Here is a 16,301-nt window from a genome sequence, read left to right on the forward strand (position 1 = left end):
TTTTAATAAAAGATTGTAAATATTCTTGCCTATTATCATTATTTTTGTATTTAAACAGTCATCTAACAATGTTACAAAATCAGGTAAACATTTTGAACGTGCATTTCCCGTTGTGTATGAGAAGGGAAATCCCGTCTCGATCTCGTCTCGAAATTTTATGAGAAATAAAAAATCTCGTCTCGTCTCGTCTCGAACTAAAAATCCAATCTCGTCCATCCCTATTTTTTTTTTCAAAAATAAATAGTGTAGTCAGTTTGGCCAAGACATCTATTACTGTGTTGCAGGTTGCATGGAAACCAGATGGCACTCAGCTGTTGACAGTGTCGGGTGACAAGACTTGCAAGCTGTGGGATGTGGAGACTCGCTCTGTGGTGTCAGAGTTTGTTATGGGATCACAGGTGGAGGATCAGCAAGTGAGTTGAGGCACTGTTGTGTGTCAAATAAATGTTACGAGTTACGACGTACTTAGCCAAATAATTTTCAACCTAAGAAATTATTATGGATAACTTCTTTTAACCCTCCTGGTGTCGGTCATTTTTTGTGTGGTGTCAGACGATTTTTGGGCATTTTGCAGTAATATTTATTAAAAAATGTAACAAATCTACTTTGTAAAATAACTAAATAAAAACTAACTAACTAAACTTTGTAAAATACTATACCTTGTTATATATTTTTGTGCAGCTAAATATATGCACAATATGATTCAGCACAAATAATTAGGTTTTTATAACTATTTTATCATAAAAAAAATACTTAGAAGGATAAAAAATACAAAATTTGAAAAAAATGTTCGTGCCCCTATTTTTATGAGTAATTGTAACTAAATGAAAATCTGAAATAGCCATTTATTTCTAAATATTATAGCAAAAAAGAAAATATGAATTTTAGTATGGTTAACTTAATTTTTAGGACAGCCAAGAGTCATAAATATGATCGAGGAATAGTAGCAAAATCACTCACTAGGCCTATTACAAAGACTTTACTGCCATTACACATAACCTTCAAATATATTACTGCAAACACATCAAACCAACAAGTTAGTCATCACTGATTATTTTGCACATCTAAATATGTAGTCTAAACAGATAAAAATCAGTTTTCAATAAAGAAAATATAGTAACAAACAACTTGTAAACAACAACAACAACACGCAAAACGGCAACCAAAACATTGTCTTTGTCTCAAAACATCTGGTAACAGACAAACAAAAGTAAGGTTGTGAAACAGACACCAGAAGAAAGCCAGTTTTTTGCTGTTTACAGTGATATCAATCCAGTCCAAATCGGACTGAAATTGACTGAGTTAAAAGACAATAGGTAACCGTCTGCTCTACCATTGATGCATCGACGCTTGACACCCCAGAGCGTGTCATTACCATCGATGCATCGATGTTTGACACTGGGAGGGTTAAGATTGATAAATTAAGTTAATTTTTATTTATTTTAATTTTATCTAGTATACCTGACTAGTTTGAAACTGCCTACCCGCCAGGCAATAATTAAAAAAATCTCACTGTACTGTTTTTTTTTTTACCTGTTGCAGGGTTATGAGGTAATTTTGTGGGTCGGGGGGTAGACCCAGACCCAAACCTCTAGTGGCCTGGCAAGAACATAGATATCTAATCCTAGTCTATAATCTATAATCATTGGTTATAGGTTGTAGGTTTCAAACATAACAAATTATAATAGGCCTATTACACTATTTTGATTGTGTTTGGTGGTAAACAAGTTTCAGGGAGAGTTAGCTGTTCAGTAAATGTAAGATATAATCCTTTTCCGAGGTATGGCTAGTTAACTCGTCAGCATTGGGAGTTAGAGCCTAGCCTAGCTTAATGTATTGGTGATGTTTTCTACACTTAACCCACAGATTACTTTTGGCCAATAATCCGTCTCCATGACGTGAGGAAATGTGGTGTGAGTAATCTAAACCAACAACTTTATTGTTAAACTCAGTGTCTTGTAAGAACTGAATCAATATAACCCCCAATTAACAACAGTTTTAGCGGTTTTCGTCTGTTGTCGGATGATAAAATAGCTGACGGGTGGACTAAAGGATTCATGCAACCAAATCTTGATACTTGTAGGATGTTGAATAGTGCAATGTTACATGTCATTTTTAGACCTTTCACTACATTCATTCTTTAGTTATATAATAATTCTTCTTTTATTGTACCAAAATTCACCATTTAGCCTATTTAAATAAATTGTCAGAAAATTAATAGTAAATTTAAATTATATTATCCTTTAATCACCCCTCAGAAACCATCATCACATTTTAAAATATATTGTATATATTCAACAATTATTATTAATAAAAAACTGTAACCTGTAATTAATTCCATAGTTGCAATAACACTTTTATCCAAAATTATTAATATAGTATAAATTATTCCTAAAACCCCAACATTAAATTAATATCCAAAAGCCTGAATATTTAGTGCATGTGCAAGTGATGAAGAAAGAAGACAGCTGGCTTCAACAATGAACTCTGATCATCCTGTGTAAAATTAAAATTTTTCCTCCTTCTCTATTGGGACATGGCAGCATCAACACCTTAAATTAAGTGAGGGTATAATCCCTAATATTTATAAAGTCAGTGATCAAAATTATTTAACTGAACATTAACTTAATAACAGAAGAACAGTTTAGCTTTTATATATACATTTTTTTCATTTCAAAATTGTACGTACTGCCACCTCAAGATTTATATAAATTGGACACTATTACTGAAGATCTGGTGAGAACTCTCCATTTTGTATAGGCTTAGCCTACCTTCAAGAAATTCAACTTAATAGACCTATTTTATTTACTTTCTGATCATCGAACCTAATTATTTGAATTCAAAAACTATTTTATTTCATCAAGAATAATCCCAGAAAAACAATTTGACAAGAGAACTAAATTCAACTTTGATAAATTTTTCACCTAGTCTATTCATTGTTGGACTTATTTAATTTACCTATCCAAGCCTAAGAGCAATATCAAAATTATTCCATTTTTCATAATAATTGACATATTTTATTTCATAAATTAAAATATTTGAAGATCTTTTTAGCCAGCCGAGTTCCCCTCCCTGAGATTTATGTATTTAAACTAAATTGTAAACTCATTGTTCTGTTTTTACTGAGCTAGGCTAAACCAAAGATGGCAACCCTATAACTTAACTTATCTGTTATCTGTTCATTTACCGTTACCCATTCATCATTGTAATATCTTATTTTTAGTTCATTAAATTTGTATTGTTAAGAAATTCTTCAGATTAATCATTTGTCTTGCTATAAGTATTTAATCTAGGCTTAACTTATTATAATAAATAGTAAGCAAATTAAAGGTACAAACCTAAACCAAATTTTACCAACTTAGTCTAAATTATTACAAACACAACACGCATTAGTGTTTTCTTTTAATGGCGTCCAACGTATTGGCTACAAAAGGTCTTCAAATATCTCGTTATTGCAACTAGCCTAATCTAAGTATATTGAATATAAGCATTTTATGTTAGTAATAAGTTATCCCTCCCTGCAATAAGCGTCCCCAATGATAAATGACAGAGCATAGATATAATTTCCGACGGCCTAGAAAATACCCAAACACAATGAACTCTGATAACCTACACGACATTGCATTCAATAGTTCAGAGGACGAAGGCGACATTGACGCATTTGTACACAACACAAACATTCCACCGGTATCAAATATTATGCAAGAAACCCTCCATGACATAGAAGATACGCAAAACACATTTATTCCACCGAGTACGCATAATCTACACACAATGACGACACAACACGAACACGGCGAAGTGACAGTTACAGACGACCCAGACGACGACGGCGGCAGCCATTTTGACATCATCAACGCCGACTCCAAATCCATTCAACAAGAGGTCGTAGTTACTGAAGTAGCCGCTAGTAGCAGCACCACTCGAGAACCTTCCCAAAGTGTAATCAGCCCGCTTCATTCATCTTTTAAAGACTGTCAAATGAGTAATGAAAACGTAGTAACGTTAACAGCTGATGCTGATAATGGCGTAAATGACGATTCCAAAACTGTGCAACAATTTCAAACGGCAAACCCAGACATTACTTGCCTTCTTACGGGTTTATTTCAAGAAATAAGAGGAATTAAATCCGATCTGGGAAATCAAATTGAACAATCCCATAAAGAAATGAACTTAAAATTTGACAAGTTAACCGAACAACTTGAAAACAAGTTCAATCAACGTTTTCAAGTAACCGAAGGAAAAATAGAGGAATTATTTGAAACTCAATCTCAAATGAATATTAAATTAGATCAGTCAATCAAATTACATCAAAACACGGCAGTAAAAATGCAAAATATTGAACATAAATGCCAAACTGAAAATCAGCGCACCCGGCAAGAATTCATTCATGAAATTGAGACAAGGGTGACAAGTCAAGGTCAAACTTTTGAAAATGCCCTTAAAAATCAATCATCCCAAATAAGCAATTATTTTGTAAATAAATTAGATGAACAAGCTAAAAACCTCAAAATACAGATTCAAAATGAGAATCTAATATCAAAAAAAGAAGATGATGAAAAATTTAAAGAATCTATATTAGACCTGGAAAACAAAATTATTCCACAAATCAAACAGAACACTGATTCCCTCAACCAGCAACAAAATGAAATCAGTCGATTAACAGACACAGTAAACCAAATTTCACAACAAAAATTTCAAACAACAATACCACACAATGGAAACATAAATGTTATCTGTCCAAGCAGTGATCCGATTCTTTCCAACCGGACATTACCAAAATTTAATGGGAAAAGTCACAATCCTAATGAATTTTTATTGAAATTGAAACGATACTATGACAGGAGTGCACAGCGCTACCTAAATTCATCTGATGCGGTTGAAAATCTCCGAGAAATTATCGAAGTAAGCCTCGAACATCATGCAGCGAGATGGTTCCAGCTCATCAGGGAAGACATCTACAATTGGGAAAATTTTGCAAATGAATTCCGCCTGAAATATTGGAGCCGTGACGTGCAGCAGTACATCAAGAGAAAAATTGAAACGGAACGCTACAAATCAAACGGCAGTTTGTCAAGAGCAGATTTTTTTATGGAAAGGGCCATAACGCTTCAATCTATGACCCCACCCATACCAGAAAACGAAATTGTTTTGATCTTGTCTGAATGTTTTGACCAACTGATTAATGACGCAAGAGCTGTACAGAACATCACTACCATCAAGGGATTTATTACGCTGCTAGAACGTGAAGACTTGCGTGATCCTAACCGAAGAACCAGGAACACAAATCCTCAACCTCCGAGAGAACAAGACAATAATCAGTACAGAAATCAACATAGCAGAAGAGACAACAACATCAATCACAACGCCTACCGTCCCAATCATCACCAAAACCATCGTCCACCATATCACCAACAACCTAATCACCATAACAGTAACAGATACCAGGAACAGGGCCAGAACAGATATCAAAGTCAAGAGAACAGACCTCCATACCATCAACCCACCAACAACTATCCACGCGGACAACAAAATCAACCAAATAGATCACCACCACGTAATTATCCCACACAAGAACAAAACCAAGTGTGTAGTATGTTCGGCCAACAACAAAGTCGACAGAACTTATCAACACCCAATTCCCCAAATCACCAGGCTGTGGGGACTTCAAACTTCTAAGCGCTGCAATTCACGGCCGGTGCAGCGAGGAGGACACGTCTCACCTTTCTGCAGAATTCGCAGCGAAAACTTATTTAAACCTCGGACGGCCAAACAATAAAGAAGAAACTAACCAAATTTTAAATAAAGAAATAGAAAAAATTGTAATTTTAAATAACATATATTGTGACCAAGAATTTTTAATGAACAATGAAGAAGAAAATAATAAACAAGAAAATGAACAAAATACATATTCAATCAATTGTCCCGAAATTCCAATACAGATATCCAAATGTTCAACACACGCATTAATTGATAGCGGTGCTAATATAAGTTGCATTTCCGAGAATTTTGTTAAAGAGAACCATCACTCTATGGGAAAATTCGAACAGTTACCTCTAACTAACACCACAATACGTACAGCTACAGGCTCTAAAACCAAACGTATCACCCATATCTTATACATTCCCATTAATATCAGTGGACAAACCATCAATCTACAGTTTATGCTCGTACCAAATCTTTATAGACCAGTGATTTTAGGATGTGATAGCTTAGAAAGCATGAAGGCGAAGGTGAACTTTGTTAATGATAATATCAAAATGAATATAAATAACCAAGATATTGTAATGAAGTTTGATCGAGTTTTTACTGAAGGAATCACTTGTTTCATTGTTGATAATTACAGCCACAGGCCAGATCCCGATATTAAGGGCAGTTATAACAATAAAAATATACATAACAAGGATTTTCATTATGAGCACCAACCAAATAATAATAATAATCAATTGATGGACAGTATAACTGAATCCGAAGTTAAAGAATCTTTAAAAGATAATAAATTATTAAGTGATACACAACGAGCCAAGTTAGGTAACCCGATTCTCAAATATAAACATATTTTCTCTGAAACGCCAGGAATTTTCCAATTGAACGAATATGAACTAAACAATTTATGGACTATGCCACATTTTACACAACAAAAAAAATATATAACCGACACATCAAGATCCCACAAACCAAAACATACAGAAGATACAGTTACCGTGTATGCAGAATAGACAATAATCGCGAGTGCGTTCTCAAGAATACCCATATAAACTGTGATACCGGACACTAATCGCGAGTGCATACCCCATCCATCTCATATTAATACTATTCTCCAAATCCCCAAGAAGATACAAATGTTATTTTCTATGCTCGAAAACCTATTATCCTTACTCCCCAATTTACTACAATGTACAGTAATTATCTTTTGTTTGTTTTAATTTTCAAATGTTTTTATGTTTTGTTCCCTTTTCAAAAACTTGTTTTTTCCTATAGATATAAGTCAACTTCCAAGATAATCAATCATTTAATGTTTATCATTCTAACTTTAAGATGTTTTATTTCATACTTCTGTATCATCATGACATTTCACATTTTATCGAAATTTTTCATTGAGTTCTCAGATAAAAATTTCTGAGGGGATAATTGCAATGTTACATGTCATTTTTAGACCTTTCACTACATTCATTCTTTAGTTATATAATAATTCTTCTTTTATTGTACCAAAATTCGCCATTTAGCCTATTTAAATAAATTGTCAGAAAATTAATAGTAAATTTAAATTATATTATCCTTTAATCACCCCTCAGAAACCATCATCACATTTTAAAATATATTGTATATATTCAACAATTATTATTAATAAAAAACTGTAACCTGTAATTAATTCCATAGTTGCAATAACACTTTTATCCAAAATTATTAATATAGTATAAATTATTCCTAAAACCCCAACATTAAATTAATATCCAAAAGCCTGAATATTTAGTGCATGTGCAAGTGATGAAGAAAGAAGACAGCTGGCTTCAACAATGAACTCTGATCATCCTGTGTAAAATTAAAATTTTTCCTCCTTCTCTATTGGGACATGGCAGCATCAACACCTTAAATTAAGTGAGGGTATAATCCCTAATATTTATAAAGTCAGTGATCAAAATTATTTAACTGAACATTAACTTAATAACCGAAGAACAGTTTAGCTTTTATATATACATTTTTTTCATTTCAAAATTGTACTGCCACCTCAAGATTTATATAAATTGGACACTATTACTGAAGATCTGGTGAGAACTCTCCATTTTGTATAGGCTTAGCCTACCTTCAAGAAATTCAACTTAATAGACCTATTTTATTTACTTTCTGATCATCGAACCTAATTATTTGAATTCAAAAACTATTTTATTTCATCAAGAATAATCCCAGAAAAACAATTTGACAAGAGAACTAAATTCAACTTTGATAAATTTTTCACCTAGTCTATTCATTGTTGGACTTATTTAATTTACCTATCCAAGCCTAAGAGCAATATCAAAATTATTCCATTTTTCATAATAATTGACATATTTTATTTCATAAATTAAAATATTTGAAGATCTTTTTAGCCAGCCGAGTTCCCCTCCCTGTGATTTATGTATTTAAACTAAATTGTAAACTCATTGTTCTGTTTTTACTGAGCTAGGCTAAACCAAAGATGGCAACCCTATAACTTAACTTATCTGTTATCTGTTCATTTACCGTTACCCATTCATCATTGTAATATCTTATTTTTAGTTCATTAAATTTGTATTGTTAAGAAATTCTTCAGATTAATCATTTGTCTTGCTATAAGTATTTAATCTAGGCTTAACTTATTATAATAAATAGTAAGCAAATTAAAGGTACAAACCTAAACCAAATTTTACCAACTTAGTCTAAATTATTACAAACACAACACGCATTAGTGTTTTCTTTTAATAGAAATGGGAACACTATTACTGATCCAAGTGGCAGAGGAAATAATGGACATTTAGTTGTAGCATAGACTTTAAACTCAAACTCAAACTCTTTATTTGCCATAAAAAACATTACAAATTTGAACATAGCTCATGTAACAGATGACATGTCAATTATAACTAGAGTGTAAATTAATTATTACAATTAATTAAAGGTACTTCATATTTTAATAATTAATGAATTATTATAATTAATTGTTCAATCCCTTGGCCTACAAGCCCAAGGGATTGAACACAAAGTCGGAAAATGGAGCTCGAACGGAGCTTTTAGGATCGCAAACGTAAAACTCCTCTGCAAAGTTTGCGCAATAGAAAAATTCACACATTTTCAGCAAACCTGGAGGACTATGATGACGTTTCTATGACCGTAGGAGACGGTGATAATATATACAAACTGTGGGAGATGTCCAGAATTTTGTCAAAATCGCGAAATACTATGATGATGTATCCGTGACAGCAGGAGATATTCAGGATTTGGTACGATCGCTGAAGTGTGACCATGATAACGTTTCTGTGACTGCGGGAGAGGTTATGGTTTACAGCTTAACATTCACGTGGAAACCTGTAAAAACTTTTAAATCCAGGAAAAACCTGGAATTTCACTTGAAAAAAAAATAGTACACACCTCCTTGCAGCACTAATAGTAAAAGGATATACTTACAAATATCATTATAATCTCATGTTCACTTTTATTTTGAACTCAGTGGGCCTTTTCTGCATTATTTCTGCTTTGTTCTAGATTAATCATAAAGCAAAAACAAGGGAACAGCCGATAAATTACCTAACAATTTAGTATTGCATTATACTTATGTCTTCGTCGTTAAGTTTGCCAATATATTAGGCAAGCCAAAAGTAAAATTCGAGAAAGAAAGTTTAAAATATAGGGTTTGGCGCTACTTTGCTTGATTATACTTGTTTCAAATCCACTTTTTCATAATCCAGTGTGATGATAGTGTATTGAAATAATCGCCTTGTTTCTGATTCATCGTAATGCGAATCGTTGATATGTAGTATATCCACCGTTTTTAAAGTATTTATTTGTTGATTTGATTATTTTTGACGGTGATAACGCTCTTATGAATGGCTTGTTGTTTGTCATAGACAATTGCTCGTCAACTGCTGTTACGTCGTTGGAAACATAACGTAATTTGACATCTTGGGGAAAACCAATGATAATTATGAAGATTTTGTATCCATTCGAAAACATCAAAATATATAGTGTTCCCGAAAAAATCTGATATTTAACGTTTAGTGGTGATATCCACATATGCAAATCAAACCAAATGAGATCTAAATTCATTCGGATATCTGCAACCTCTTTATTCAATCAAAACGTTGCTAAACAGAGTCACTAGATAGTGTTGTGTTTGCCCACAGGTGTCGTGTTTGTGGCAATGTCAACATCTCCTGACTGTGTCTCTCAGTGGCTTCATCTCCTACCTGGACGTCAACAACCCAGACAAACCAATCAGGGTGGTTAAGGTAAGCATTTCAAGGCACATTTTCATATTTATTACTTGAACAAACTAGTTTTAAATTTCCATTTCCAGAACATAAATATTATCCAGTTACTTTAGTAAGCGAGATCATTGTACAACTAATTAGCAAATTCACACATTTTCAACTGATAAAAATTTTATCAAGTTTAAAAAAGTGAGTTATTGCGTTCACGGACACATATATATATCTATATATAGATATATATACATATATAAACATTTGAACAAATAGTGTTTTGGTCTCTGGGGACATAAAAATGACAAAAGTAAATTGGTCTCAAGCTTAAGTATTACCATGAGACCTACGGTAATAGCTACTTCCCTACAGGGAAAATCGCTAATAGAATTTTAGTGGTGAATAGTATTTTTATGAAATCACTTACTTTCAGGGACACAACAAGCCCATAACAGTGTTGACTCTGAGTCCAGATCGCAGCACAATCTACACTGGCTCTCACGATGGTTTCATAACAACCTGGGATGCTAAGACAGGTAGGTTCGTTCTTTGAATAGGATCCTGTACAAGACGAAAATGTTACTGAAATTCAATTCATAGCAAGTTATGATGAAGGTCATGGAAATTGTTTATAAATCCAAACCAAACTGTTGGATGGAGACCAAATTAAACTAGTTATATAATTCATTTTAAAACATTGTTATTTATCATGTTGATCAATAGGTGAGACGGAGAGAGTAGCAGGATTAGGCCACGGAAATCAAATAAACAGCATGAGAACAGTGAACGGCCTGATGTACACTTGTGGCATTGATGACAGTGTGAAGCAGGTGGACACTGCTATCAAGGCGTACACCAGTGTCAACGTACAGCTGGGATCCCAACCTCGGGGCATGGATGTTAAGGGAGACGTCATAGTAGCTGCCACCATCAAGGAGGTGAACACCTCCTTATTATGTTATCTAATATTATCTATATATTAATAAGCAAGCAGTTTTCTTTTCACAGTCATAACTCGATAACGGCTTGACAGATTTTAACCTTTGAGGTGTCAAATTTAAGGTATTTTTACATATATGTGCAAATACATCAGAATATTAAGAAAGGACATCACAGTTCAGGGATAAAGTTTGGGATTGGCGGCGTTATCTGTTGACATTAGATCAAACTCAATTCCCTTTGTTTACAACTAAACATATGGACGTAGTTTGAAATAGTTTTTAAGGTTAACCACGGACTGTAGGACTTATTTCTTCCGGACCAAAGCCGGAATTTATATTTTTATTTAAACATCTGTTAATTATCATGTTTGTTTGGTCACAGTTCGGTGTGATAAAATGAATGAAAGTGATTATTTACTTTGCAGTTACCCGTTATATTACCATATCATGTAATTTACAATGTATATCAAAATTCTGTTGCAGTGTTTTCTGTTGTTTGGATAACTTTCATATTTGATCTAAATTTAAAATTAAATGCCACTAGTAAGACAAAGAACTGTGAGTGGCTGGAGGAAACGCGAACGTGGCCGCTTCCATCAACCTCCCAATGGAATATAATTTGAAGATTACAGAGTGGCAGTATCGCCACGGTGATACATCCAACCTCAGACAAATGAATGTTAAATTTTTACATTGTGGTGGCTTACATTTTAAGCAAAAAAAGACTGGCCTAGACAGTTCAATTGTTACTCTTTGTTTCCATAAATGAGAGAACCGTATACCCCATCTGCGGAATTCACCATACTTTCAGGAACTTATTGTAAAATCCCAATCTGAAAACAGGGTTGTGAGGCTTAGATCTAGAAATTATTTGGATAAAATTCTTTAATTTAATTCTGCCTTTGCCATGGTCAGCTCTGAAGCTTATTTAGATTAGAAGATCACACAGGGGATCTAAAATTTCAAGATCCATGACATGTTTTACCTCCGAGTAGGTAATATAATTCCTTAAGAAGGTCATCCTGAACACACACAGATGTATAAGTATGACGTTGGCACTGGAACCCAACAGCGTATAAAACACAATTCAATGAAAAAATTCAATGAAAAAATATGCGGGAAATAGGGTCACATTGCCAACCCATTTGCTCAATCTTAAAAAACTGTGGCAGAAATTTGAAGTGACAAGAGCTCCGAGGAGTCAAGTGAGATTCTTATGTAAATAATAATATGTACATAATAAGAAGCAAAAGAAGTGACTTCCCTCGCTACAATGATGCTACCTGTATAGATGTTGCAGCTATTTTTAAAGCTGAAAACAGAGCACCACCTGGCCAAATAAATCTTAGTTTCTTTTCAAAAACTAATAATGTTAAACGAGAATCCGTTCTAGATCCATCGCTTACCCACTTGCTTACTCTCTAATGTTCCCAACCGGAGACTTTGGTTGGGGCCCCTAATTTAAACACATCTAAAACGGAATTTATCCTAGAAATAATTTAACAATGCTATAGTATGAGTTGTACTGGTTGGCGTTAAGAGAGGGCTTGTTACATTAGGTCTGAAAAGCTCACTTTATAGTGTGTGGTTGACATCTGTGTTTGTCATAGAGTGCACCCGCCTACTGTACATATACAGAGATAACCAAAGCAGTATGAGAGCGGATCTATATTTAAATATTGTAGGTTACTTAAAAAAATTTTTAAAACATAGTATTTTGATATTTCTAAACAGTCATAGACTTTAGAATGACTCTTTGATTGGGGTCTTGCTGTTTATGTTTTTGTTGTTTATTTTTTTATTACAAGTTGCAGTTTTGCTCGATTTCGAGCAACAGTTAATCTAGTGTTAATTTAAGATATACTTTGTCTGATCAATTTGTTTTTAAAATTCATGCCATAAACTCTTGTTTTCTTTACAATACAAGTACATTAGACCCCCTCTAGTTCGGCTTCGTTTGGATCGGCCGTCGGTCTCAGGGGGACAAGTCATATCGTCACGGGCGAATGACCTTCGACAGGATTCAACATGAATGTTTAGATTCCGGCCATAGTAGTAAACAATTCATGTCAGTTTATTTGACGGTTGCTTCTATGGGTGAATTATTGCATATTACCTACGTAAACTATGTTACATAACCTCAAAAATACCAAGAACATTTTTATAAATAGTTTTTCTTCAGTTTAATATGTTGTAATGCAGTGTATAATTTAATACTTCGGACCATTTTTTATGTGGTAGGTTCCCACATTATGGTTTTTGAAACACCACGGTTTATTTGACAAAAATAAATTAAAACAAAACAAAGAAATAGCCATCATTAGCTTCAAGGTCAAGCTATCCGCTTGCGCTGACTATCATCTGCTCTTGCTCTTTACACAACTTATGTCTGATGTGCGCTTGCTATCTCACAACAGTTTGTGATTGGGTGATTAGTAACCATGGCAACTAGTTTAATGTGTTGATGAAGAGAAACCAAAGAAAGAATAAAAGAACAAAGAAGAAAGAATAAGTAGTGTTTTACATCATCCGTTTCTATCATTATCCTATTTTACGACTGTCGTTATTATCTTTATGACTAAGTACTATGATTTTATGAGTTATGTAATGTTTTTATCGACATTCTTAATGTTCTGAAACAATATGTAGTAGTGGCCTATGCTGACTACGGTAGTAGTAGCTTGCAGTACTAGACTTTCTATTGTTCTGTTCTTTACGTGATTTATTGCTGTACGTACAGTGTTGTGTAATTTTTGTTTTGCTTAAGTAAGTGTGATTTTAAACCTTGTAGTTTTGATTACTGAACCAAGGTTAATGACTTAACATATCATAATTGCGCAACAATATTTTTTAAATTTTGTTCATGTAAAATGCACTACCTCCGGTTAGTCCGGCCGTTTTGTAGTCCGGCCAGTGGTCCGGTCCCGAGATGGCCGAACTAGAGGGAGTCTACTGTAGTACAAATTAAAATTCTGGTACTTATTAAAATCATTATTTGTTTACTAAAATAAATTAGAACCTTTAAAATCTTTCACTTTATATATTTTCTAAAACAAAATTGCAATATTTATGTGATTTCAGATTTGTGTGTTACAAAATGAGCGCAAAGTGGCCAGTATTCCTGTGACGTACGAACCGTCATGTGTCTCCATTGGTGGGGATGAGCCTTTTGTGGCTGTTGGTGGGACTGTCGACAACAAGGTATATAACAACCAGTGATGTGTAAAATCCTGCTCTCAATGACCCTACTCATTCCAGGAAAAGATTTTGATTTGTGGATAAATTGGTGCTGGATCTAAAAATCAAGTTCATATGTGTCAAATACACTATTACAGCCCTTACATTCACAAAATGCATTGAATGTAATGAAATTTAAGAATGTTTGAGTTCCAACAATATAAAACTATTAAATGTTTCTACTTATTTTTTCAGGCAGGACTTTAATTGTAAAGTGAACATTTTTCTTTTGTTAATAACAGATGTATCATCATGATTGTGAGGTATAAAATCAGGGTGTTTTTGTTACTGCAAAAATGCTCCTAATATTTCTGTGATTCTTTTGTAAATTTTTTGAATCATAGGTTTTAGAATTTATTTAACGCAAAGTTGATCATAGTTAATGTCAGAATATATTCTCTTAGTAGACGCTGATATGGACGCTGTCATAAATCTTACAAAATTGTACTTTGACTCGAGATTTGTGATTCAAGACTCAAAACTTGTAAGATTGAAATCTCTAAATTTAAACATTGTTTTCCATCAAAAATAGGGAGTACAGCCATCTGAAAGTGCTGAAAACATATAGATATTTTTCTAAGGATTCATAGTTTGAATTTACCATGGTTGGTGTATGTTATTGTACCAGGTGCACGTGTACAAGTTGTCTGGCACCTCGCTCAGTGAACACAAGGAGTGTGATCATCTAGGACCTGTCACTGACTGCAGCTTCTCACCAGATGGACAATACTTGGTGGCGTGTGATGCTAACCGCAAAGTCATCCTTTACAAAGTTCCTGAGTTTGAGGTAATCACTTATAATCTCACCATCTGAGGGTTATTACAATAACATTTCTAATCCCACGGTGCCCTAGATATTTAAATTACAACCACTTTGGTGTAAAAAAAACATTTTGCGACGGTAAATAACTTTACAGTGGCTGTTTGAAATTAACAAAATGAACATTGCTCATAGTGGACAAATCCAAGATGTACTTCAGCCTCCATGGACTTCCTTTGAAAACAATTACAAAACTACAAAGACAAATTCTAATCTCACAGAGTTCTAGATATTTAAATTGCAATCAATTAAGCATTTGAAAAAAATATTTTGGGGTGATAAATAACTTTTTAGTAGCCGTTAAAAATTAACCCAAGATGGCTGCTAGCCTCCAAGGACTCTTAATCATACTCTACACTATTGGTTGATGAGATTTAAAAAAAATGCTTCACACTAAACGCTTCATGTTGTCTTTTAAATGTTACCCTCTGAAGAAATTAAGTTAGTTGTAGATTAACATTTATTACATATATATTAGTACATGTATATCCACAAAGTTACACCAGTTACTGTATTTAAATTAAAAACAAAGCTGTGCGTTCTGAAATACTAACTAGGGTAAACACATCCTCTCATAGACACCTGATCCAAAAATCGGGAAAACGAGGAATTGTATGTGAATTTTTATAACCAGGAAGAAGTCTCTGAACTTTGCATAAATTTTGTGTTGAACTTTGAAATTTGGAATGACTGCTAGTAGGCTATAGCAGAGCGTCTATTCATTAACAATGTTCTGTTGGTTCTCTTTCATAGTCGTCGTGTAGTAAGAAGAACACAATAATGAGAGATGATCATAGGTATTGCTGTGATCATGGGATCATGATGTTGCCAAGATTGTGGGAGTCATATCTCCACCATGAAAATGTGTTTTCATGACTGTTTAAAGTCATAATAGTACTTTTATTTTAATGCAATTTTACTACATTTCTGGCTAATTGGAATGGGGTTTTGTCCCAATTGGTGTAGATAAGCGTACATAGATGGTGCATATAGCTTCTGAGAAAACTAGAAGCCCTGGGGGTTAGGGGAAAGGAAGCAGGATGGTTCAGAAGCTACCTTAAACACAGAAAGCGGCAGGTTGGAATAAACTACATTGAAAAAACACAACAGGCAAAGCCCATTCATAAACTACCGATATATATAGGGGTGTCCCACAGGGGTGAGTACTGGGACCAATAAGATTCCTACTCCTGACAAATGACCTGCCAGAAGATGTGCAAGGTTTCTGTCACACCGTTATGTGCACAGTTGACACAGTGTTCGCTCTTGCAAATAAGTCAATGGAAATGATAGAAAGAGCACACTGGCTCATTTCAACAAGGCCAAGTACTACTGCAAAGTAAATGACCTTGATCTTAACAAAATAAAACT

General features: G+C 33.9%; 1 protein-coding gene across 2 annotated transcripts in view; it reads left to right on the top strand.

Moving 5' to 3' along the window:
• The window catches only part of LOC128985905 (actin-interacting protein 1-like), a 59,844-nt gene that overhangs the window by 20,546 nt on the left and 22,997 nt on the right, over positions 1 to 16,301 (top strand). Inside the window, exons 7-13 of one of the 2 annotated variants that reach the window (XM_054405882.1) lie at positions 285 to 413; positions 9,855 to 9,959; positions 10,366 to 10,468; positions 10,656 to 10,870; positions 13,955 to 14,074; positions 14,739 to 14,897; positions 15,641 to 15,643. In XM_054405882.1, coding sequence (XP_054261857.1) covers positions 285 to 413; positions 9,855 to 9,959; positions 10,366 to 10,468; positions 10,656 to 10,870; positions 13,955 to 14,074; positions 14,739 to 14,897; positions 15,641 to 15,643 — 834 coding nt within the window. The remainder of the gene's footprint in view (positions 1 to 284; positions 414 to 9,854; positions 9,960 to 10,365; positions 10,469 to 10,655; positions 10,871 to 13,954; positions 14,075 to 14,738; positions 14,898 to 15,640; positions 15,644 to 16,301) is intronic. The other variant, XM_054405881.1, reaches the window with a different exon arrangement.

Source organism: Macrosteles quadrilineatus, unplaced genomic scaffold (assembly GCF_028750875.1).
Source record: "Macrosteles quadrilineatus isolate MER2022 unplaced genomic scaffold, UCM_ALF_1.0 Scaffold_2__2_contigs__length_208266976, whole genome shotgun sequence".
In the NCBI taxonomy this organism is placed as follows: Eukaryota; Metazoa; Arthropoda; class Insecta; order Hemiptera; family Cicadellidae; genus Macrosteles; species Macrosteles quadrilineatus.